Here is an 18,331-nt window from a genome sequence, read left to right as displayed (position 1 = left end):
ACTTCAATGAATGATCAAGCACAAACTGTGCAATCAAATCACTGGAGCGCTTCTAGGAGAGGCAATGGGCAATGCAATGTTTTCTGGCTCCCAGTATACCTCCAACTGGGTCTGTGCCTCTTCACAGAGCGAGTATTCAATGAAGGTTGACAGGACAACACCAATAACAAGAGCTGAGAGACATCAACAAACCGAGCAGGAGTCAGGACTCCGACTCCTGTATCAGAGGACCAAGCGCGCTGCAGCCAGTGTACTGACAGAAAACATTACACAATGTATTTGAAAAGTATTTGAAGTGAGGCTGAGTAGAGTAGTCAGAGTAGTAGTCAGAGAGTAGTAAACATTTGGGTTTAAAGGGCATGGAGATAGTCTATAGATACTGGACACACTTTGAATCGAGCCATTTTCAAACTAATATGGACTGGAGATGAATGACCAGACTGGTAGGAAAACACACAATCAGTCACATACGGTAGATGGCAGCACATGGATTTTACAAGCATCTATAAAACATATAAGGTGTATGAAAGACTGCATGGGTTTTCCTTGCTAATAAAAAAGAATAATTCATTTTCACAAGAACGGCCAATTGTTATGCTATCAACATGTGTATCTACAAGTCATATTGTTTTAATAAAAAATGAACAGGTTGCAAAACAGATTTAAATAAAATCACCCTATACCGTAACATAATGGTACGACATACACCTAATTAATCAGTCTGAAAATCAAATTCATATTTTATACTTTATATATCAAAATCAAAGTCTGAAAATAAAAATCATAATTTATCCATATTGTCATTACTAATTTAAAAAGTGGAATAACAAGCAACTTTTTAATTTCACTTGTAAACCAAAGGGAGATTGTCATCATCAAATGATAACACGTTTGAGCTTTAACATTCACTTTTATTCATATATGACCGCGGCGCTGGACCTGAAACATTATCCATGACCATGGACACCATAGCTTAACCCAAGTCAGACCAGATTTTATCCTGTAGTTTCAATGCTATTATAGAATGCAGGTGTCAGCCTTTCTTCTGTCACCATTCAGTTTTTATCAATGACCCCATGTCAACTGTGGTGAATCTGACTACGGTAACTGAATTAACTTGTTTGAGGCTTTCATAACCAGACTTGTCATGGAACACTGCCCTCTGTCGCCACTGGATGATATAACATACACTCAAAACAAAAACACTCCTCATAACATGTTCTTTTATTATTACCTGCAACAACAAAATGCAAGTGAATAAACATCACTTTCCTGTAGTGAACCGATTGACTATCCATTTATCGTATATTACATACGTTCAGGTAGTAGGCCAGTCCATATAGGTTTAGTCAAGTATACAGTAGACCTAAACATCCATACTTTTGTGTAAAACATTTTACATCGATCCCTGACCGAGTCACCAGCCTCCACTGTGTGTAGCATTTTGTAATTCTGCCTTGTTAATCAGTCATACGCCTGCAAATATTACACATTAGATGAAGAATATACAGTGTAGCATGAATATAACCTCAGATACAAATGAATGAGACATGTTAAAAATATAAAAATGATACTTTATTAGATATCTACCTTTCACAAACAAGATATAATTAAATTGGTACCTATCAATGACAGCACCGAAACCACCAGAACACATCAACAATGACAAATGACACAAGACAAGAATTCATGGTGGGAAAAGCTTATAAGAACTAGAACTGAAATTTACTGCTGAATATTTTACTGGGCAGAGAGTTGGTCCAGGTTGAATCTTTTACTGGGCACTGTGGGCCAGAGTAGGTCCAGGTTGAATCTTTTACTGGGCAGAGAGTTGATCCAGGTTGAATCTTTTACTGGGCAGAGAGTTGATCCAGGTTGAATATTTTACTGGGCAGAGAGTAGGTCCAGGTTGAATCTTTTACTGGGCAGAGAGTAGGTTCAGGTTGAATCTTTTACTGGGCAGAGAGTTGGTTCAGGTTGTCACGGGAGCGGCTGGAGAGGTGGGCCTCTAGGATCTCCCCGAACAAACTCCTGTTCAGCAAGCTGTAGGCCATGGGCAGGAGCTGCCTGATCACCTTGTAGAAGTACTAATGGGAGACAGGAAACAGAAGATGAATAATGGATTACGTCCAACTACATTCTTATCAATTTCTGTTGAATAGTGTTGTATGGCTCAAAGATGAGCACCTTTCATATTTTTTATTATGCGTTCATTTAAACGAGACAATTGAATTAAAGTTGTTTTGCGATGATCGTCTTATCATGCCTTTATTCTATGAAATAAGCACAAACCAAACGGCACCTACAAGTTATCTAAACATGCAAAATGGAGGATGCTGAAAACAATGAGATGTGAGCTCCATCTATTGAAACTTGCATTTGTGAATGGGACCGCAAACATACCTTCATGTAAATTACTTATTTGTGAATGGGACAGCAAACATACCTTCATGTAGATTACTTATTTGTGAATGGGACCGCAAACATACCTTCATGTAGATTACTTATTTGTGAATGTGACAGCAAACATACCTTCATGTAAATTACTTATTTGTGAATGGGACAGCAAACATACCTTCATGTAAATTACTTATTTGTGAATGGGACAGCAAACATACCTTCATGTAAATTACTTATTTGTGAATGGGACAGCAAACATACCTTCATGTAGATTACTTATTTGTGAATGTGACAGCAAACATACCTTCATGTATATTACTTATTTGTGAATGTGACAGCAAACATACCTTTATGTAGATTACTTATTTGTGAATGGGACAGCAAACATACCTTCATGTAAATTACTTATTTGTGAATGGGACAGCAAACATACCTTCATGTAGATTACTTATTTGTGAATGGGACAGCAAACATACCTTGATGTAGATTACTTATTTGTGAATAGGACAGCAAACATACCTTGATGTAGATTACTTATTTGTGAATGGGACAGCAAACATACCTTGATGTAGATTACTTATTTGTGAATGGGACAGCAAACATACCTTCATGTAGATTACTTATTTGTGAATGTGACAGCAAACATACCTTGATGTAGATTACTTATTTGTGAATGGGACAGCAAACATACCTTCATGTAGATTACTTATTTGTGAATGTGACAGCAAACATACCTTGATGTAGATTACTTATTTGTGAATGGGACAGCAAACATACCTTCATGTAGATTACTTATTTGTGAATGTGACAGCAAACATACCTTGATGTAGATTACTTATTTGTGAATGGGTCCGCAAACATACCTTCATGTAGATTACTTATTTGTGAATGGGACAGCAAACATACCTTGATGTAGATTACTTATTTGTGAATGGGACAGCAAACATACCTTCATGTAGATTACTTATTATTTGTGAATTGGGAGAGCAAACATAACTTCAACATAACGTTCGGTCACCCTCTTTAAAGCACCTTATCACATTTATTTTAGTCCCTGCTTTTGTATCTTTTTATTCTAGGTACTGATGATTGTACTTTACCTTTAGGGGTGTTTTTAGCTGTGTATCTTTTATTCAAAAATTATATTTTTTGTCAATTTGACTATGTACAGGTTCTACCATGTCCCGAGTGTCTTGTCTTGACTGTGTCCCGTCTGTGTTTTTTATCTTGTCGAGTTGTGCTGCTACACCAGAATGAATTCCTGTGTGTCCTTGTGATGCATTTGGCAATAAAGTGTTTCTGATTCTGATCATGGAGATTACTTATTTGTGAATGGGACAGCAAACAGACCTTCATGTAGAGTACTTTTTTGTGAATGGGACAGCAAACATACCTTCATGTACTGTAGATTACATATTCGTGCGTGTTTTGAGTAATGAAGCAAGGACAACAGTGGCCAGAGAGCAATTAAACCTCTACGTGTGTGTGTGTGTGTGTGTGTGTGTGTGTGTGTGTGTGTGTGTGTGTGTGTGTGTGTGTGTGTGTGTGTGTGCGTGCATGTGTGCGTGTGTAAATGCAGCACTTTTTGTTCTAGAGGTTGGCTGTACCTTTGACCACAGCCTAGAGGAGGCCTTTCTAACCAAGATGACGAAATACCAACAGCTAGAACAGACCATTTCACAGCTGGGCTACAGGTGTAAACTTCTAGTTTTCATATTTGGTAGCCTAGGTCATGTCCATAAGCTGGTTGTGAGAGGCCTTCAGATGGCTGGTCTCCCAAAGAGAAGGGCCAAGCAGTTAGCGAGATATTGTTCAATATCTACTATTATCGGCAGCCGCTCAATATGGAGGAGGCGCTGCTTTTTGTACCCATGAAGTGGATACTGACCGCTATCTTGCATTACAGTATAACTGTATATATCAACCTGCCATGTTATCATCCTGTGTGTTTCTTATGTGTATGCATTATTGTGTTTGCCGTCTGGGCACTCATGTAACTGACTCCGAGCATTTGACTGCACTATTACTGTTTATGTCCTTTGCATACTTGTATTTATGTGGACATAAATAAATATTTCAAATGTGTGTAAATGCAGCACTTTATGAGACTCACGTGGGAGCCGTAGCAGAAGAGGTCTATTCCTAGCTCATAACCCATGCCGTAGTCACACTCATCATTGGCAAACTGGACAAACGTGATCATCTCCTGGAGCGGTCCAAAGGCTTGGACCCGCTCCTCATCGTTCCGTGCTTCAGCAATGGCCTTACAGATCTTCTTGAGACCAGCTGGACAACGGGAGGGAAAGATTTCATAGGTTAACTCTGGCTGGGTGACATTAAATGGACTTTCTAATGTTAAAGGTATACTGAAATGGTTAGATAATACTATGTTACAATATACTATCGTTTTGTATACTATTGTATTGTAACATGAGTGCTGAAATGATTAGTAGTTTTATCGAGCAATCAACCGAAAATTAATCGTTTGTCATTTTTGTATAACTGATTAATCCTTTGTTAGCCAAATTAAAATAGCACACACTTGCTGGTTACAACCTCACAAATAATAACATTTGCATACATTTCTGTGCTTCATTCTGTGCATTCATACTGTTATATCGCTAATATGTTAAAGAGGAAAATCCATCACTCATGTGCCTATTGAACAGGCACATCACTCATTAACTGTCAAGTTCTAACAACATTTGTAGCAACATTTGTCTGCTTTGACATGTTGTGAAACTTGCCTTCACAACACATTTAATTTTGTGTTTTACACTAAGGGTTAAAAATACATTCCATTTCAAAGTGAAAGACTGAGCCCATATCCAAAATTGAATAATCAGTACGGAGATTATATACAGTGCGAGGAGAAAACGGGGAAAACACCCGACTTTAGCATGTGCCTGAGCTCACCATCTGTTTCTGGTAGTTCTCTGTACCCCACATCGTTCTTGTCTACAGGCACAACGATGCCGGCACCGTGGAACGTCTTGGTGACCACCTGTGATGGGACAAGAGGTTTCCAGTTACCCGACGTGAGCATTTTGGCCCATGGTCCATTTCTCTCAAATCATTTTGGCCCATTTCTGTCAAACCACTGTTTTGTGCACGACTTGAATCAACATAAGACTGCATAAGAGCAGTGAATGGAAATGGTCCTGTCAAATGCAATAAAATGACAGTGGCGGACACAGGGCAACATAATAGGTTGACACGAGCACTGCCACAAACATCTTTTGACGACTGAGGCCCTAAAACCAATGAAGACAAGAAGTTTGGCTTCATTGTGTCCGATACCTTCTTGTCCCTCTGCTTCATGCCTTTGGTCCTCTGCTCTAGAGAGAAGTCCAGAGTCTCCGCCCTGCCTCTCAGCTTTGCCTCCAAGTCTGCCAAGGCGTCTCCACCTGCCTTCTGGCTGCCCCTCTCTTTCCTCTTCCTCAACAGGCACAGGCTGGTGGAGGAGCGGACAAGGGGATACAAAATAGCGGAGGACATAAGTGGAAGGAGAGACAGAGAAAATAAGAATGCCTTAAGGTCTTTGCACACAGAGTCCGAACTGTTTGCTGCGTTTTTGTTTTTTCCGTCATCAGAAAAAAAACATCACGCACAGATACCTTGCACACTGAGTCCGATGCGGTAATTATTATCCAATATTCGTTGGGAAAATTCGCAACGAAAAGAAAACTACCGCGATCCTATTGCCTGGCACATTCTGTCTTTTAATTCCAAATCTCTGTATTCCTGCTTTGTCATAAAATGCTTTGTGCTGCTGGGAGACGAAGTGAATTAACTTCTCAGACGCCATTTTTCATTGTGAATAGCAACACTACGGTGGCACTGGGCGCAAATGAGGTCGTATTCTTTTGCTTTTCGTGCGTCAATTTCAGACGAAAAAACTGACTGTGTGCAAAGTCTTTAAATCAAGTATCCCTCATAACAGGCCTACCCAGCTATGTCATGCTATACGATTTATTGGTGGCCGATTGATCGGTGCACCAGCACGCTTAATCATAATTTAAGGTTTGACGTGAAAACCCTTGCCGCGTTGAGCCTGCCAGCGTGCAGCTGCCCAAAAATCTGAATCCACGTCAGGTCGACACCAAAGACGTGAACAGCACGAGAGCTGTGATGGCCTGGACGTTGCCTTGGGCCGCTAGCTGGCCAGCTCAAGCTTCCGCATTTGGTGTGTTCCAGCTGGGAAGTGGGCGCCCATAAATGTTAATTATCCTTGCAAATAAGCATGCAAAACTTACAAAGCAATGTGAATATCTTTGTTTAATCAGGGCTTAAAATTCGGCACGGGATTGCGAGAATCACGCATATTTTTGCCAATTCCCGCAGATTTGTAATTTATAATGGGGGAGAAGTCCCACAATTGTTTGCGCGCCGATGTCTATAATGTTAAGCCGACGGAGCGGAACGAACATTGCTAAATACGGACGACTGGTCGGACACATTAGAGGGCGGACTGTTAGCTCGCCTGAACGTTACCTCAGGCAGCGGTGTAGCAAGCAGAAAACTGCTTGTTGTGACTAAATATCCGCACATTCAAAGCACTTCATACTCCCAGAGCTGGCGTAATCCATATAAAAACCCCTCATGTTTTACCCAAAATGAAACGTCCAGGTTTTGTGTCGGTCAGTGGCTCCAAAAACAGCCGGCTAACGTTACGGTGGCTAACCGGAGCGAACGTTAAATTGATGGTAGGGTAAGTCCCTCAATAAACCATAAGGCTAATATCTGTGTCGTTTCACCTTTGATTGAAAAATGCTTCCACCTGATTAAAGAAAATATGTAATATTTTATGTAATACATAAAACCATGAGTCATCATCACATCACATATTTTCTTTAATCATGTGGAAACAGACAGATAATGCAAGCTTTGCCAGTAACATGACAGTAAGAAAGGCAGATGTAATGAGATGGATGATTTAATATTCCATAGCTCTGACCTAACCAAATCTAACTGTAAAGAAAGAAAAAATAAGGGCTTTGATAGAACCAAAAGCCTATGGCTCCTAGTCTGCAGATAAAACACAATGAACCATAGTAAGTTAGACTCAGGTGTGCATAAACTACAGGTTAAGAACTTTTTTTTTTTTTTTTTTTGTAACTTTATTTTTAAAGTTTTTGTTGTAGCACAGACTGTTTACATCATGTTCCAACATTTCTCCACATGAGTGACAGTTTTACAAATGCAAACACACAAAATAAAAATAAAAAACAAAAACAAAAAACAAAAAACAATAAACATTCAGGTCATCTTGATGGGTGTTACAGATCAATTCTTAGTTTTTTACTAGTTAGCTTTGTGTTGAGTTATGTTGTTCGGTTACTTGTTCCAATCAGTTTCAGAGAGAGAGAGAAGTATAAAGCAAAAGATGGAGAGAAAAAATAATAATAAAATGAAGAACTTCATTTTTTAAATACAAAAATGTGAAATTATCGCTAATCGGACAGGAGAAGCAGATATTGGTCGGTTATAGTATCGGCTGAAAAAATCCACCCCAAAGTCTATAGATCCCCCCAAAATCTATAAATCCCCCCTATCTGAAGAACATACATTTGCAAAGTGAATTTTAAACCCTGTTTAATGTAGATGAAAGGACTGTGTAATCGGCTCGTTCCAGCATTTCAGAAAAAAAAAGAAAAATCGCTATTCGTGACGCGTTTCCCTCGGACACCCTGTATTTAGAAAAGTCAGAAATCCAAAATGCGGGGTGACAGGGGAACTCCGTGTGTGCCTGTGTGTCTGAGCTGACGTTCGAGTATAGATGTCTAGCTGCTGCCGACGACGTCCCAACTCGAGGCTCACGTTGAAGCATGTTTCTCGCTTTAGTATCAGCCCAAGTCTATGTGTTCAGTACTCACTGGACAGTGTATGTGTTCAGTACTCACTGGACAGCTGCAAACACATTGTCCCCCATCTGTGTTATACTGCAGCCCTTCTTGGCATCATTTTCCCCAACAAATGAAGGAAGGGAGTCTGGAGTGTCTCTGATAAGATAGGAAGCAGGGACAATCAAATTTAAAAAGACACGACCCAACCACAATCCTGTAGTCATATATAGTATGGACTTGGCATCTGGCATCATGAATCTTTGCCATTACAGTTTCCATTATTTTAACTGCGTACAGTACTAGCTATGTTCTCTCAATCTGGACAGTCAAGAGTGTACCGTATTTCCAATTGATTCAACACAACAATTCAAACACCTTGTATTGTGAGATTGCTACACGATGTGTGTACTATACCTGTAATAGCCCATGTGGTGCTGGCTGTCCCCACTCCCCTGAAGGATGGTCTGAAACTCCGGTGGGTCATAAAAATACCTCCAATGAAGGTGGAAGTTAGGCTGAGGATTCTCTGTGTTTTTGTGAGCTTCTGCTAGAATGTCGAAAGGACCAACCAGCTGCAAACCCAGTGTGTCTACCAGCGCACCTAGAGATTCGATTACAATGATACTGAGATCAATGAGATGCATATATTTTTCACAAGTAGCAGTACAGAGTGTTGGTGCATCCATTCATCCTTTAGCTAATTAAAGTCCCTGGAAACCAGAAATATTTTTTTATTATTTAGCAATTTGAGTTTATCACATCACAGGAACCTATGTTAATAAGCCACCAGCCAAATTTGAACGATGATGAACGTCGCAAAGTACGGTATATAAATTTAGGTTTGACAGATTAGATTTTAGAGTGTATTTTCTTTTTCTCTCTCTCTCTCACACACACCAAGAGAGATGGTGTGTGTGTGTTCGCATGTTGCTTGGCGAACACACTCGCCGCTGCGCTGCGAGTGCACACAGCGCTACTGTGTGTGTGTCAGTGTGTGTGTGCGCGCGTGCGTGCATGCATGCGTGTGTGTGATTCGATTGAATCTTATGACGTGATAAGATCATGCATTTTAGCACCGCGCACTCCGCTCTCTTCAATGAGGAAATGGAAATCCAGACCTTGTAGAAAAGTGTCGATTTTTGGGGTTAGGGTTGAAAGTAATTCTCTCTCTTTTCTGAGGCACACAATTACTCACATAAGACCCTAAATTTAATAGTTAGAAGGTTTTTGTGGATTTTGGTTTCCAGGGACTTTAAGCACTAAAGAGAGTGTGCTATGAGTGTTTGTATGTCAACAAACAGAGTGGGATTAGATGTTAAGTGCATGTCTGTATTACACGTGCCACTGTAACTAGATGAAAAAGATGTATGTGTACAGGGCATACCCCGGGGGTTGTCAGGACAAAGCCCCTTGCAGAAGTCCCAGAAGTGGTACAGATCTTCAGGCATTTGAAGCTTGTAGAGTTGCAACACATCATCCCGTTGGTCTGATCCGACCTCTGACAGCGGTACTGCTGCCGTGGATTCCTCATCAGCACGGGCTTTCTTCAGTGCCCCGTTGTCTGACCCAGACCCCTGAGGAAAGTGAGAGAAACAACTGGGTTAAATGACTGGAACGTACATGTAGCAGTTTAGCTGCTCGCAGCCAGGCAGGCAGCTGTGAAAATCAAGAGCCGTGCAGAACAACGCTCCCCATCATCTGCGAGAACTGACAAGTGGTTGTTAACAAGCAAAGCAATCATAATACCAATCCACCGTTTCATGGCATTTTAGCTAATGTAACGTTACGCGTGAAATCCAGGCAATGGTCCGTTTCCCTGCACCAAGGCTGCTAGTAGAAGAGTGTTTTCGGTGAACCAACAAGCCACGCCTCAGCTCCATCGTTGTTACGCCGTGTGTAACCTAACATCAAAATATGGAAATGTAACGTTAACGTTACACACCGATTACCCAATGCGTTGTCAACCCCATGCCATGCTACTGACCAAGCGGCTCTGCTCTGCTGCACTAGCCAGCAGTGCTGCTGCCATGTTGTCGGCTGCCTATCAAGGCAGTATGCGAAACACCGGGTAGCGCTACACACAAGTTGTTTTTCACCAATAAAACCGTACGCAGCACACCCCTAGTTTGGTAAAACCACGCGTAAAATGTACATGTTTGCAGGCAGGCACAGGTCGTCAAAGTAGTGTACAGTTACCTGAATAGATTTGGGTTTTCTTTTCGCGCGCCCTGTCATATTCTTCCTCTTGTCCGTCTATCAGCGTCTTCTTCTGCGCTCCGGAAGCAGCAAACAACTGCGCCCTGTTAAAGCGCACCACTGCCCTCTAAAAGCCGGGCGTGCTAACTGCAACCATCATCATCATCTTCTTCTGTGGTGTTGGCAGTAGTTGGCATCCTTTATGTTGCATTACCGCCTCCCAGTGATCAGCACCTCACTACAACCTTTGGTGTGCGTTACTTTTCCTTTTATGAATTTGAGGTGAAGACCATGATGGGACAATGACTGAGGAATAACTATGCTACAGTTTGAGCTTATGAATTGATTGTTTATTGATTGTGTGTGTGTGTGTGTGTGTGTGTGTGTGTGTGTGTGTGTGTGTGTGTGTGTGTGTGTGTGTGTGTGTGTGTGTGTGTGTGTGTGTGTGTGTGTGTGTGTGTGTGTGTGTGTGTGTGTGTGTGGAGTTGTGTAACTCTGGGGCATCCCGGTGGCGTAGAGTGCATACCACAAAGGGTTTATAGTCCTTCGTGTGGCCGGCCCGTGGTCCTTTGCCACATGTCATCCCCTTTCTCCCCCCACCTTTCCTGTATATCTACTGTCCTGTCCAATAAAGGCAAAAAATGCAAAAAATGCAAAAAAAGAAAAGAAAAAAAAGTGTATAAAAAAGTGTAATTCTAGATGAAACAGAGAGGGGAAGAAGAAGAAGCCTCTCGTTGTGTGTCATGTGACACTTGTTGGAGAAATACAGTACCACTGTGGAGTCTCAGTCCAGAATGAGTGCTCAGTCAGGCTTCAGCACCACAGACAGCGCCCAAATATCTTGTTGATATGTGGTCATAAAACATATTAATGGAAAAATATTGTTTTTCCTTCCTCTTTATTGAGCTATGACTCAAATGTCCAGTGTAACAACACGTATGGTGTTAGAAATACAACCAGCCACAGAGAAAACCTTTCCTTATGCCTAATATTGTCTTCCGGAAACAGCTGATTGTGAGTCAGCAGAAGGTCCAGGCAGGGGCGGACTGGGATTCTAATTCAGGCCGGGCATTAGATAGCAAGCATGCAGGCCAGGCCGATACGGGCCGACGCGCGTGCCGGCGTCCGTAGGGCGGCGGCAAAAAATTTGGGCCATTTGAAGCCCAATTTGAGCCGTTTGAAGCCCAATTTGGGCTGCTTGAAGCCAGATTTGGGCCGTTTGAAGCCCGATTTGGGCCGTTTGAAGCCCAATTTGGGCCGTTTGAAGCCAGATTTGGGCCGTTTGAAGCCCAATTTGGGCCGAGTCCAATTTTACAATGAGATGCACCCACTTTAACCCTGAATAAAGTAATAAAACCACTAAACCAGTAGGCAGCGCTTGGCCTGCTGTTCAGTGAGTGGCCTGACTGGGGGCACATTTTTTTTTTTTTTTTTTTTTGCAGGCCAGGGCAGGCCACCGGGCATTTGCCCGACGTGCCCGATTATGCAGTCCGCGCCTGGGTCCAGGAGAGCGAGAGAGAGCTGAAGCAGCTGAGCCTGGCTGTGGAGGAAGCACAGCAGATGATCCCATGTGTCTGCTGCTAATGCCTGGGCTCACAGCCATATGGGCAGACCTCGTTAAAGGGAACCGGTTAGACAGAACCGGTTCAGTCAGTCTTTGGTTTTGTATTGTGTTTGGTGTGTTGCTGAGCTATACCTTATGTATTAGCTTCTATTACAATGCTTGCTCCAGCCTTGGCTTCAGCCTATCCCACAGGCTTTAGATTAGCTTGCTACTGTTAGCTGTGTAGTGAGCCAGCATCATTTTTTGTCACTTTTTTTTTTTTTTACTGTGTGACCAGTAAATCACACTACTTTTTCATGGTTGTCCTTGTTTAGTTTATGTTGTGATCCAGACCGCCAGACTGGGTCATAATAGTAAACTATGATGTTTTCACCAATTTGGCCTTTTAGACAAAGTTTTAGTTTTTATTATTACTAGAAGGCGCAGCGATGATGAAAATGTTTGTTTATTGCATCTCCATTTCTGGAATGGTAAAAGATAGGTTTACTTCCACTTGCTTCATATCCTTATGGTTGAGGAGCCATCCTGATTTATTTGGGCTATGTCTGTCTAGGCAAGAGAACACCCCAAAGCTAGCTAATAGGGTTTAATTCGGTTTATTAGGATCTTTCATATTTCTTTTAGTCATATAATGGATATGTAATGGGAAAAATGTCTACATGAAATGCCTTGTTGATCCATCAATAATGAGTTGCTCGTTTAAAATGTATATAAGGATGATTTATTCCATGAAAAAGTTTATCTGTGCACAGAGTCTCTCCAACAGTCAAAACGCTTAAGTCAAGAGAGCCCCAAGCTCTCATCTTCACACTCATATAGTGATAGTAGGGTGCCCTCCCCACCCTGATCTCTGCTGTGAAATTCCATTAGCTCATAGAAGTTCCATCTGATGCCCAGTACATTTCTCCTACATTCCCATCAACTACACAGGTTCAACCTTGATCTTTCATAAGAGACAATACAACCTTGGTCTGGGCACAAGACAAAATACATGTTGTCTATCTTCAGGAATGCTCCCCAGATGCGTGCCCTGAGAGACTTAAAATGAGACAGCCATAGATTATTATGGAACAGAGTCGATAATGATCAACAACCAATTAATAAGCAATCAATCAATAATTTTGCTCTCACAGATATTAAACAGATCAATATCGTAGTCTCTATATTTTCATATTATGCTCTCAGAAATTGCAATTTTATGATTTAAATTTAATCTAACTCAACAAGCTACAATACACTATGTGGAGAAAAGGTATGTAAATAGGTTACCAGGCTACTGAAAATAAAATCAGTACAAGCACAGTATACATTTTAATGCAGGAAGATAGACAGGAAAGAATCATGTTGATAATGTAAGCCTAAACGACTAGTTTACTCTACAGTGCACACAATGCTAATATGATACTATCATTGTAGAGGCTATCAGTGTTGTCTGGAGTTATCATTCCAACTTAGAAACTAAGACAGATGTAAACCTGGCCATATTGCATGGTGATACAGAGGCGCCCAGCTCAGAGATGCAAAGAAGATGAGGGAACATCAGCGATAGAAGAGCAGTACAGCTGCCTCAGTAATTTGCCTGGATGCACTCGCTCCAATATTGGTCCCATAGCCACTCCAGTCAAAAGAAGTGAAGTCTCCACATTGTCTTGGTGCACCTTCAGGGAAGTGTCCTCCTCCACCAATACAGTACTAAAAAAAAGAAAATATGTAAAACCAATAAAAACACATACAGAGACTTGTGTTGTTATACTTGTGATACTTATGAAGACTTTCCTCTGTCTTACATTAGCTCTACAGTAACCTAAACCTGGAATACTTCTTTGTTGTAATATCTACCATTACTGACGTACTGCATCAAAGTAGTCACATAAATCCACTCTCACATGTTCAACATTGACTCCTGTTGGTTTGATCCCAGAGCAGATGGCAGTGGCAGCACGCTGATAGTTGATAGCTCTGAAGCTGATGTAGCCTGGGGTAAACTCACCTAAAGGAGAAGCAATAAATAAATAAATAAATAGATAGATAGATAGATAGATAGATAGATAGATAGATAGATAGATAGATAGATAGATAGATAGATAGATAGATAGAGAGATAGATAGATTGGTCGATCAATCAGTCTAGGTCCTGCATGTGTAAAGTTAATGTAAATAAAGATGATTGAAGCTAGATAGATGCAAAGAGCTTTCACTGGACAGATCACATGAGCACAGAAACCTGCACATACTGTGCATTAGTACAATCTATATTGTACCAAGATCACAGCAGAAGACAAGAGCAGCACATAGACTATCTGCTAGTACACACAACATGCTCATTTTAAATACTATTACCTCTCGAAGAGGGTCCATAAAACATGCTTGTGGTGTCCGCATCTCCATGATCATATATGATAGGGAAGTATGGTCCATTATCGGTGAGTGCAGACCCTTCATTGTACCACACTGGGTAACGCTTGTAATAGAAAAAAGAAATGTTAGTGATACTTTCCTACAGCAAACACAGTGAAACATTACACATTCAATAATTAAACTAATAGTACTGCAAATAACCTTTTAAATGTAGTGCTTTACCAGTCAAGTGCTGTAAAATAAATGCTGTAAAATCAGCTGGGGGGATGCATATTCAAAAAAGAAAGCTTGTAGGTTCTATTCAGGCCTGCTCAAAAGAATAGCAACCCTGCATTATAAAGGAATAGTTCACCCTGAAATGAAAATTCAGTCATTACCCCCCCCCCCCCCAGCCCCCCCGCCCCCGCCCCCATGCCAGTAGAAAGTAAGGTTTGTTAGTCCATACAACAGTCCTGGAGCTTCTCCCATTTTAATGATTTTTAATGTTTTGATGAACCAAAACAACCCCAATCCAAGTCAGAAACACAACAGCACTGTGAGCCTGTTGGAATTCAAAAACCTTACTATCAACACTTGACTATAGCCTGTGCCCTACTACTGTAATGTACTGCTACTGTACTGTACTGTACTGTACTGTATACTGTACTGTACTGTAATGTACAGTCAACCTAGTGACATCATCTATCTAGCAGCGCCCAGTTAGTGAAAAAGTTAAACGTTCTTCTTCCTACCATTTAGGTAAATTTCAGACTTGAAAGCAGTGTCCTGTCTCGTCTGAGAGGTGAAATGCAAATTAACTAGAGTCATATGATCAAATGTTTTATGTGAGTCATTCTAATTGGTGAGAATTAAATATTTCCCTGATTTAAATCCCTGTTCACTCTCTGTTAAGCTCAAGCCTTGCAAGTCAACTCAACAGTTCATCCTTTAAAGTGATAATACGGAAGATTTCAGTTTTGTTCTCTTGGGTGACACCTATTGGCGATGAGTGGTAATTGCAGGTGAGATCCAAACTGTTATGTGACATTAACAGACTGTTATTATTATGTGACATTACTCAGTTTGTTCAGCCATAGTAACCACGCGTAATGCTAGCAGAGACCGGAAAAAAGTAGCTTGTTATCCTTCACACAAGAGTTGTCAGGAACCTACAGTAACCTACAGAGTGAGTCTATTGGGTTAGCTCTGCCCACCCTGTGTCACTACAGACACCAAGTTCATAAATGCTGCAATACGGAAAATGCAAAGGCCTCCATCAATGGGCCATACGCTCAATCACCATTGGGTTAACTCACTATCAAATAGATAGTGACTTAACAGACATTTATTTAGATGAAAATCTACCGTATTATCACTTTAAGGAACAGGGAATGAGCAGGAATACATTTGGATAGGAACATCTTTCTTGGTTACATACATAACCCAAGTGCAGAATGTATTAAGGCACAGTAGATCTTACTGAAAAGAGTCCAAAGAGGTTCCCCCCATATGTGGGTAAGAAGCTGTTCGCTGTGTGGTATCGTAAGATGGCTGAGCTTGTCCAGTTCTCCAGTGGGCTGTTGTTGGGAACATGCCACACTGACATATCACTTGCAGATAAGTCATAGTAGCCAGGATTCTGGGAAAGAAAGGGAAGAAGTGAAGCAACCATCCCTGTGTAGTAATTTATTTCAACTGGACTTTAAAGCATTGATGTTTTTCTCGTGAACGATGGTTGTCAGTGAGTAGAATCAGTATAGTCAGGAACCATCTACTGTAGCCCACCTTGAAGTCATCAGAGGTGGCACTTTCGGCCGTTCCAAAGACGTTTCGGTTGGCCCAGTTTCCATCTCCTCCTGGCAGATTAACGTTGTCCCCCTGCTGGCTGGACCAGCGGTCACCCACTGTACATTTGCCATACATGTTGTTCTCATGTACGCTCGCCACCAGGGTCCAGCCACCGCCTGCAGTGGTCATGTCACAGAAAGTCTGGTAGACCGTGCCATGAGCAGTGGTCAGGTAGTGCAACCCATCTAAATGAAGGAAAACAGAGGAGTGTCATGAGTGAAAATGTCTAGTAGCAATCACAACTCCAAAACCTAATCAGGAGGGCTGGTCAAATCATTGGCATGCAGCCCCCATCTTCTCTCGAGGAGATTTTCAAGGAGACAGCGAGGAAGCAGGGCCTTAAAATCACCTGCGATCCAAACCACATCCTTCATACAGAGTATGAGCTGCTGCCATCAGGCAGAAGGTACAGCTCACCAACCCACATCCTTCATACAGAGTAAGATGAACAGGTATACATTTTCTTTTGTTCCACTGTCAATCCAACTACTTAACAGTAAGAGATGATATATTGTAGAGCATTTGTGCAATACCTAACATTCCAGTTTATTATCCAATATTTTCTAGGGCATCGGTGCAATATTTAACTTTTCATTTGATCATCAAATCTATTTCTTGGGGGGAATGGTAACATTTCCTTTGTACAGGGCATTGTGCAATATTAGATAATATTCTTGGTGTGTATGTTTTTGATGTAGGGATATCGGTATTGAATGTTAATTGTAGTTTGATTGTACATGCACTGTGTGTATGCTATGACGTCACCTACTGTATGTTCTCTCAAATGTCCAAGACAAATTTCTCCTAAAGGAGACAAGAAAGGCTAATAATCTAATCTAATCTAATCTAATCTAATCTAATCTAATCTAAAATGGATTTGATCAAGATCACCCAAATAATAACAATGAGATTACTGATGTTGCACTGCTCTGAACACCAATTCACCTGTGTTAACATCAAATTCATCTTTTAGTCGTTTGCAGCTTCTGGAACTTCTGGGCTCAGCACCTGCACAGAAAAGATCAGATTCTGATTCATGAATTCTAGCATCACCACCACATGTATAAGTGTTTGTCAGTTCAGACTTAAAGGTACAGTAGGCTGCTTTTTATAATGTGTTCATCAAACACATAATTTTAGTGATTAAACAGGAGAGACAGTATCAAAGAAGTTATTAGAGTTAGAGGAACTGTAGGTTAATGCCATACCTGACACATGGTGAACAACCAGGGGAAGGATAACAAGAAGAATGATCGATTTTTCCATGACTGAGGAGACCAAAAGATCAGTTACAACATTCTGACCCAAGTTTTAGATGTTTCAATACTGCCATTATGTTTCAATACTGCCATTATGTTTCAAACTTTCAATACTGCCTATGCTAAACATCCATTTGTTCAACAAAATGAAACTATTTTATGCACTCTTATGGTCAAAAGCAATTGGATTAACTTAGTTTATAGACCATTTCTTGTGACTTACCTGGCCAAATGTGATACACAGAGAAAGACAAAACAGCTCTTCTTCTCACTAGACTGTACTGTTCTCTGATGGATGAAGAATGAGGGAAAAGGAAAATGTCGCATGATGTGTTGTCCCACCTCCTCCTTTATAGCCAACCAACACATTGAGTGGCCAGCAATGGTGACACTTTCAGTGAAAGCTCAGAGACACAGCCCAGCTGGCACGGGACGTCAGTTTAACGTCATATCGACGTTGGACTCCAACGTTGAACTGACGTTGGATTTTGGTTGAGAATGAAAATCGGGTTGACGTCAAAACACAACGTTGGCAAGACATCAGCGTCCAACGTTAGATAGACATCAGCCTCTGACGTTGGTTAGACATCGGCATCCAACATTGGATAGATGTGGGATTTTGGTTGGGAATGAAAATCGGGTTGACATCAAATCCCAACGTTGGGCAGACATCAGCCCCCAACGTTGTATAGACGTCAGTCTCCAACGTTGGATAGATGTAGGATTTTGGTTTAGAATGAAAATCTGGTTGACGTCAAAACCCAACGTTGGCAAGACATCAGCCTCCAACGTTGGATAGACATCAGCCTCTGACGTTGGTTAGACATCAGCATCCAACGTTGGATATATGTAGAATTTTGGTTGGAAATGAAAATCGGGTTG

General features: G+C 41.2%; 1 protein-coding gene across 1 annotated transcript; it reads right to left on the bottom strand.

The window, feature by feature from the left end:
* Positions 1-1,624: 1,624 nt before the first annotated feature.
* hpf1 (histone PARylation factor 1) lies at positions 1,625-10,514 on the bottom strand. The gene is made up of 8 exons (XM_083635163.1): positions 10,443-10,514; positions 9,631-9,820; positions 8,661-8,847; positions 8,304-8,402; positions 5,701-5,854; positions 5,317-5,404; positions 4,514-4,686; positions 1,625-2,087 (listed from the first exon to the last, which is right to left on the bottom strand). The coding sequence occupies exons 1-8, from the start codon at positions 10,479-10,481 to the stop codon at positions 1,953-1,955; spliced, it is 1,065 nt and encodes a 354-aa protein (XP_083491289.1). The 5' UTR covers positions 10,482-10,514; the 3' UTR covers positions 1,625-1,952.
* Positions 10,515-18,331: the final 7,817 nt, after the last annotated feature.

Source organism: Poromitra crassiceps (genome assembly GCF_964638095.1).
Source record: "Poromitra crassiceps genome assembly, chromosome: 4".
Lineage (NCBI taxonomy): Eukaryota > Metazoa > Chordata > Actinopteri > Beryciformes > Melamphaidae > Poromitra > Poromitra crassiceps.
Note: the sequence above shows the minus strand (reverse complement) of the source record. Positions and strands in the feature narration are given on the sequence as shown.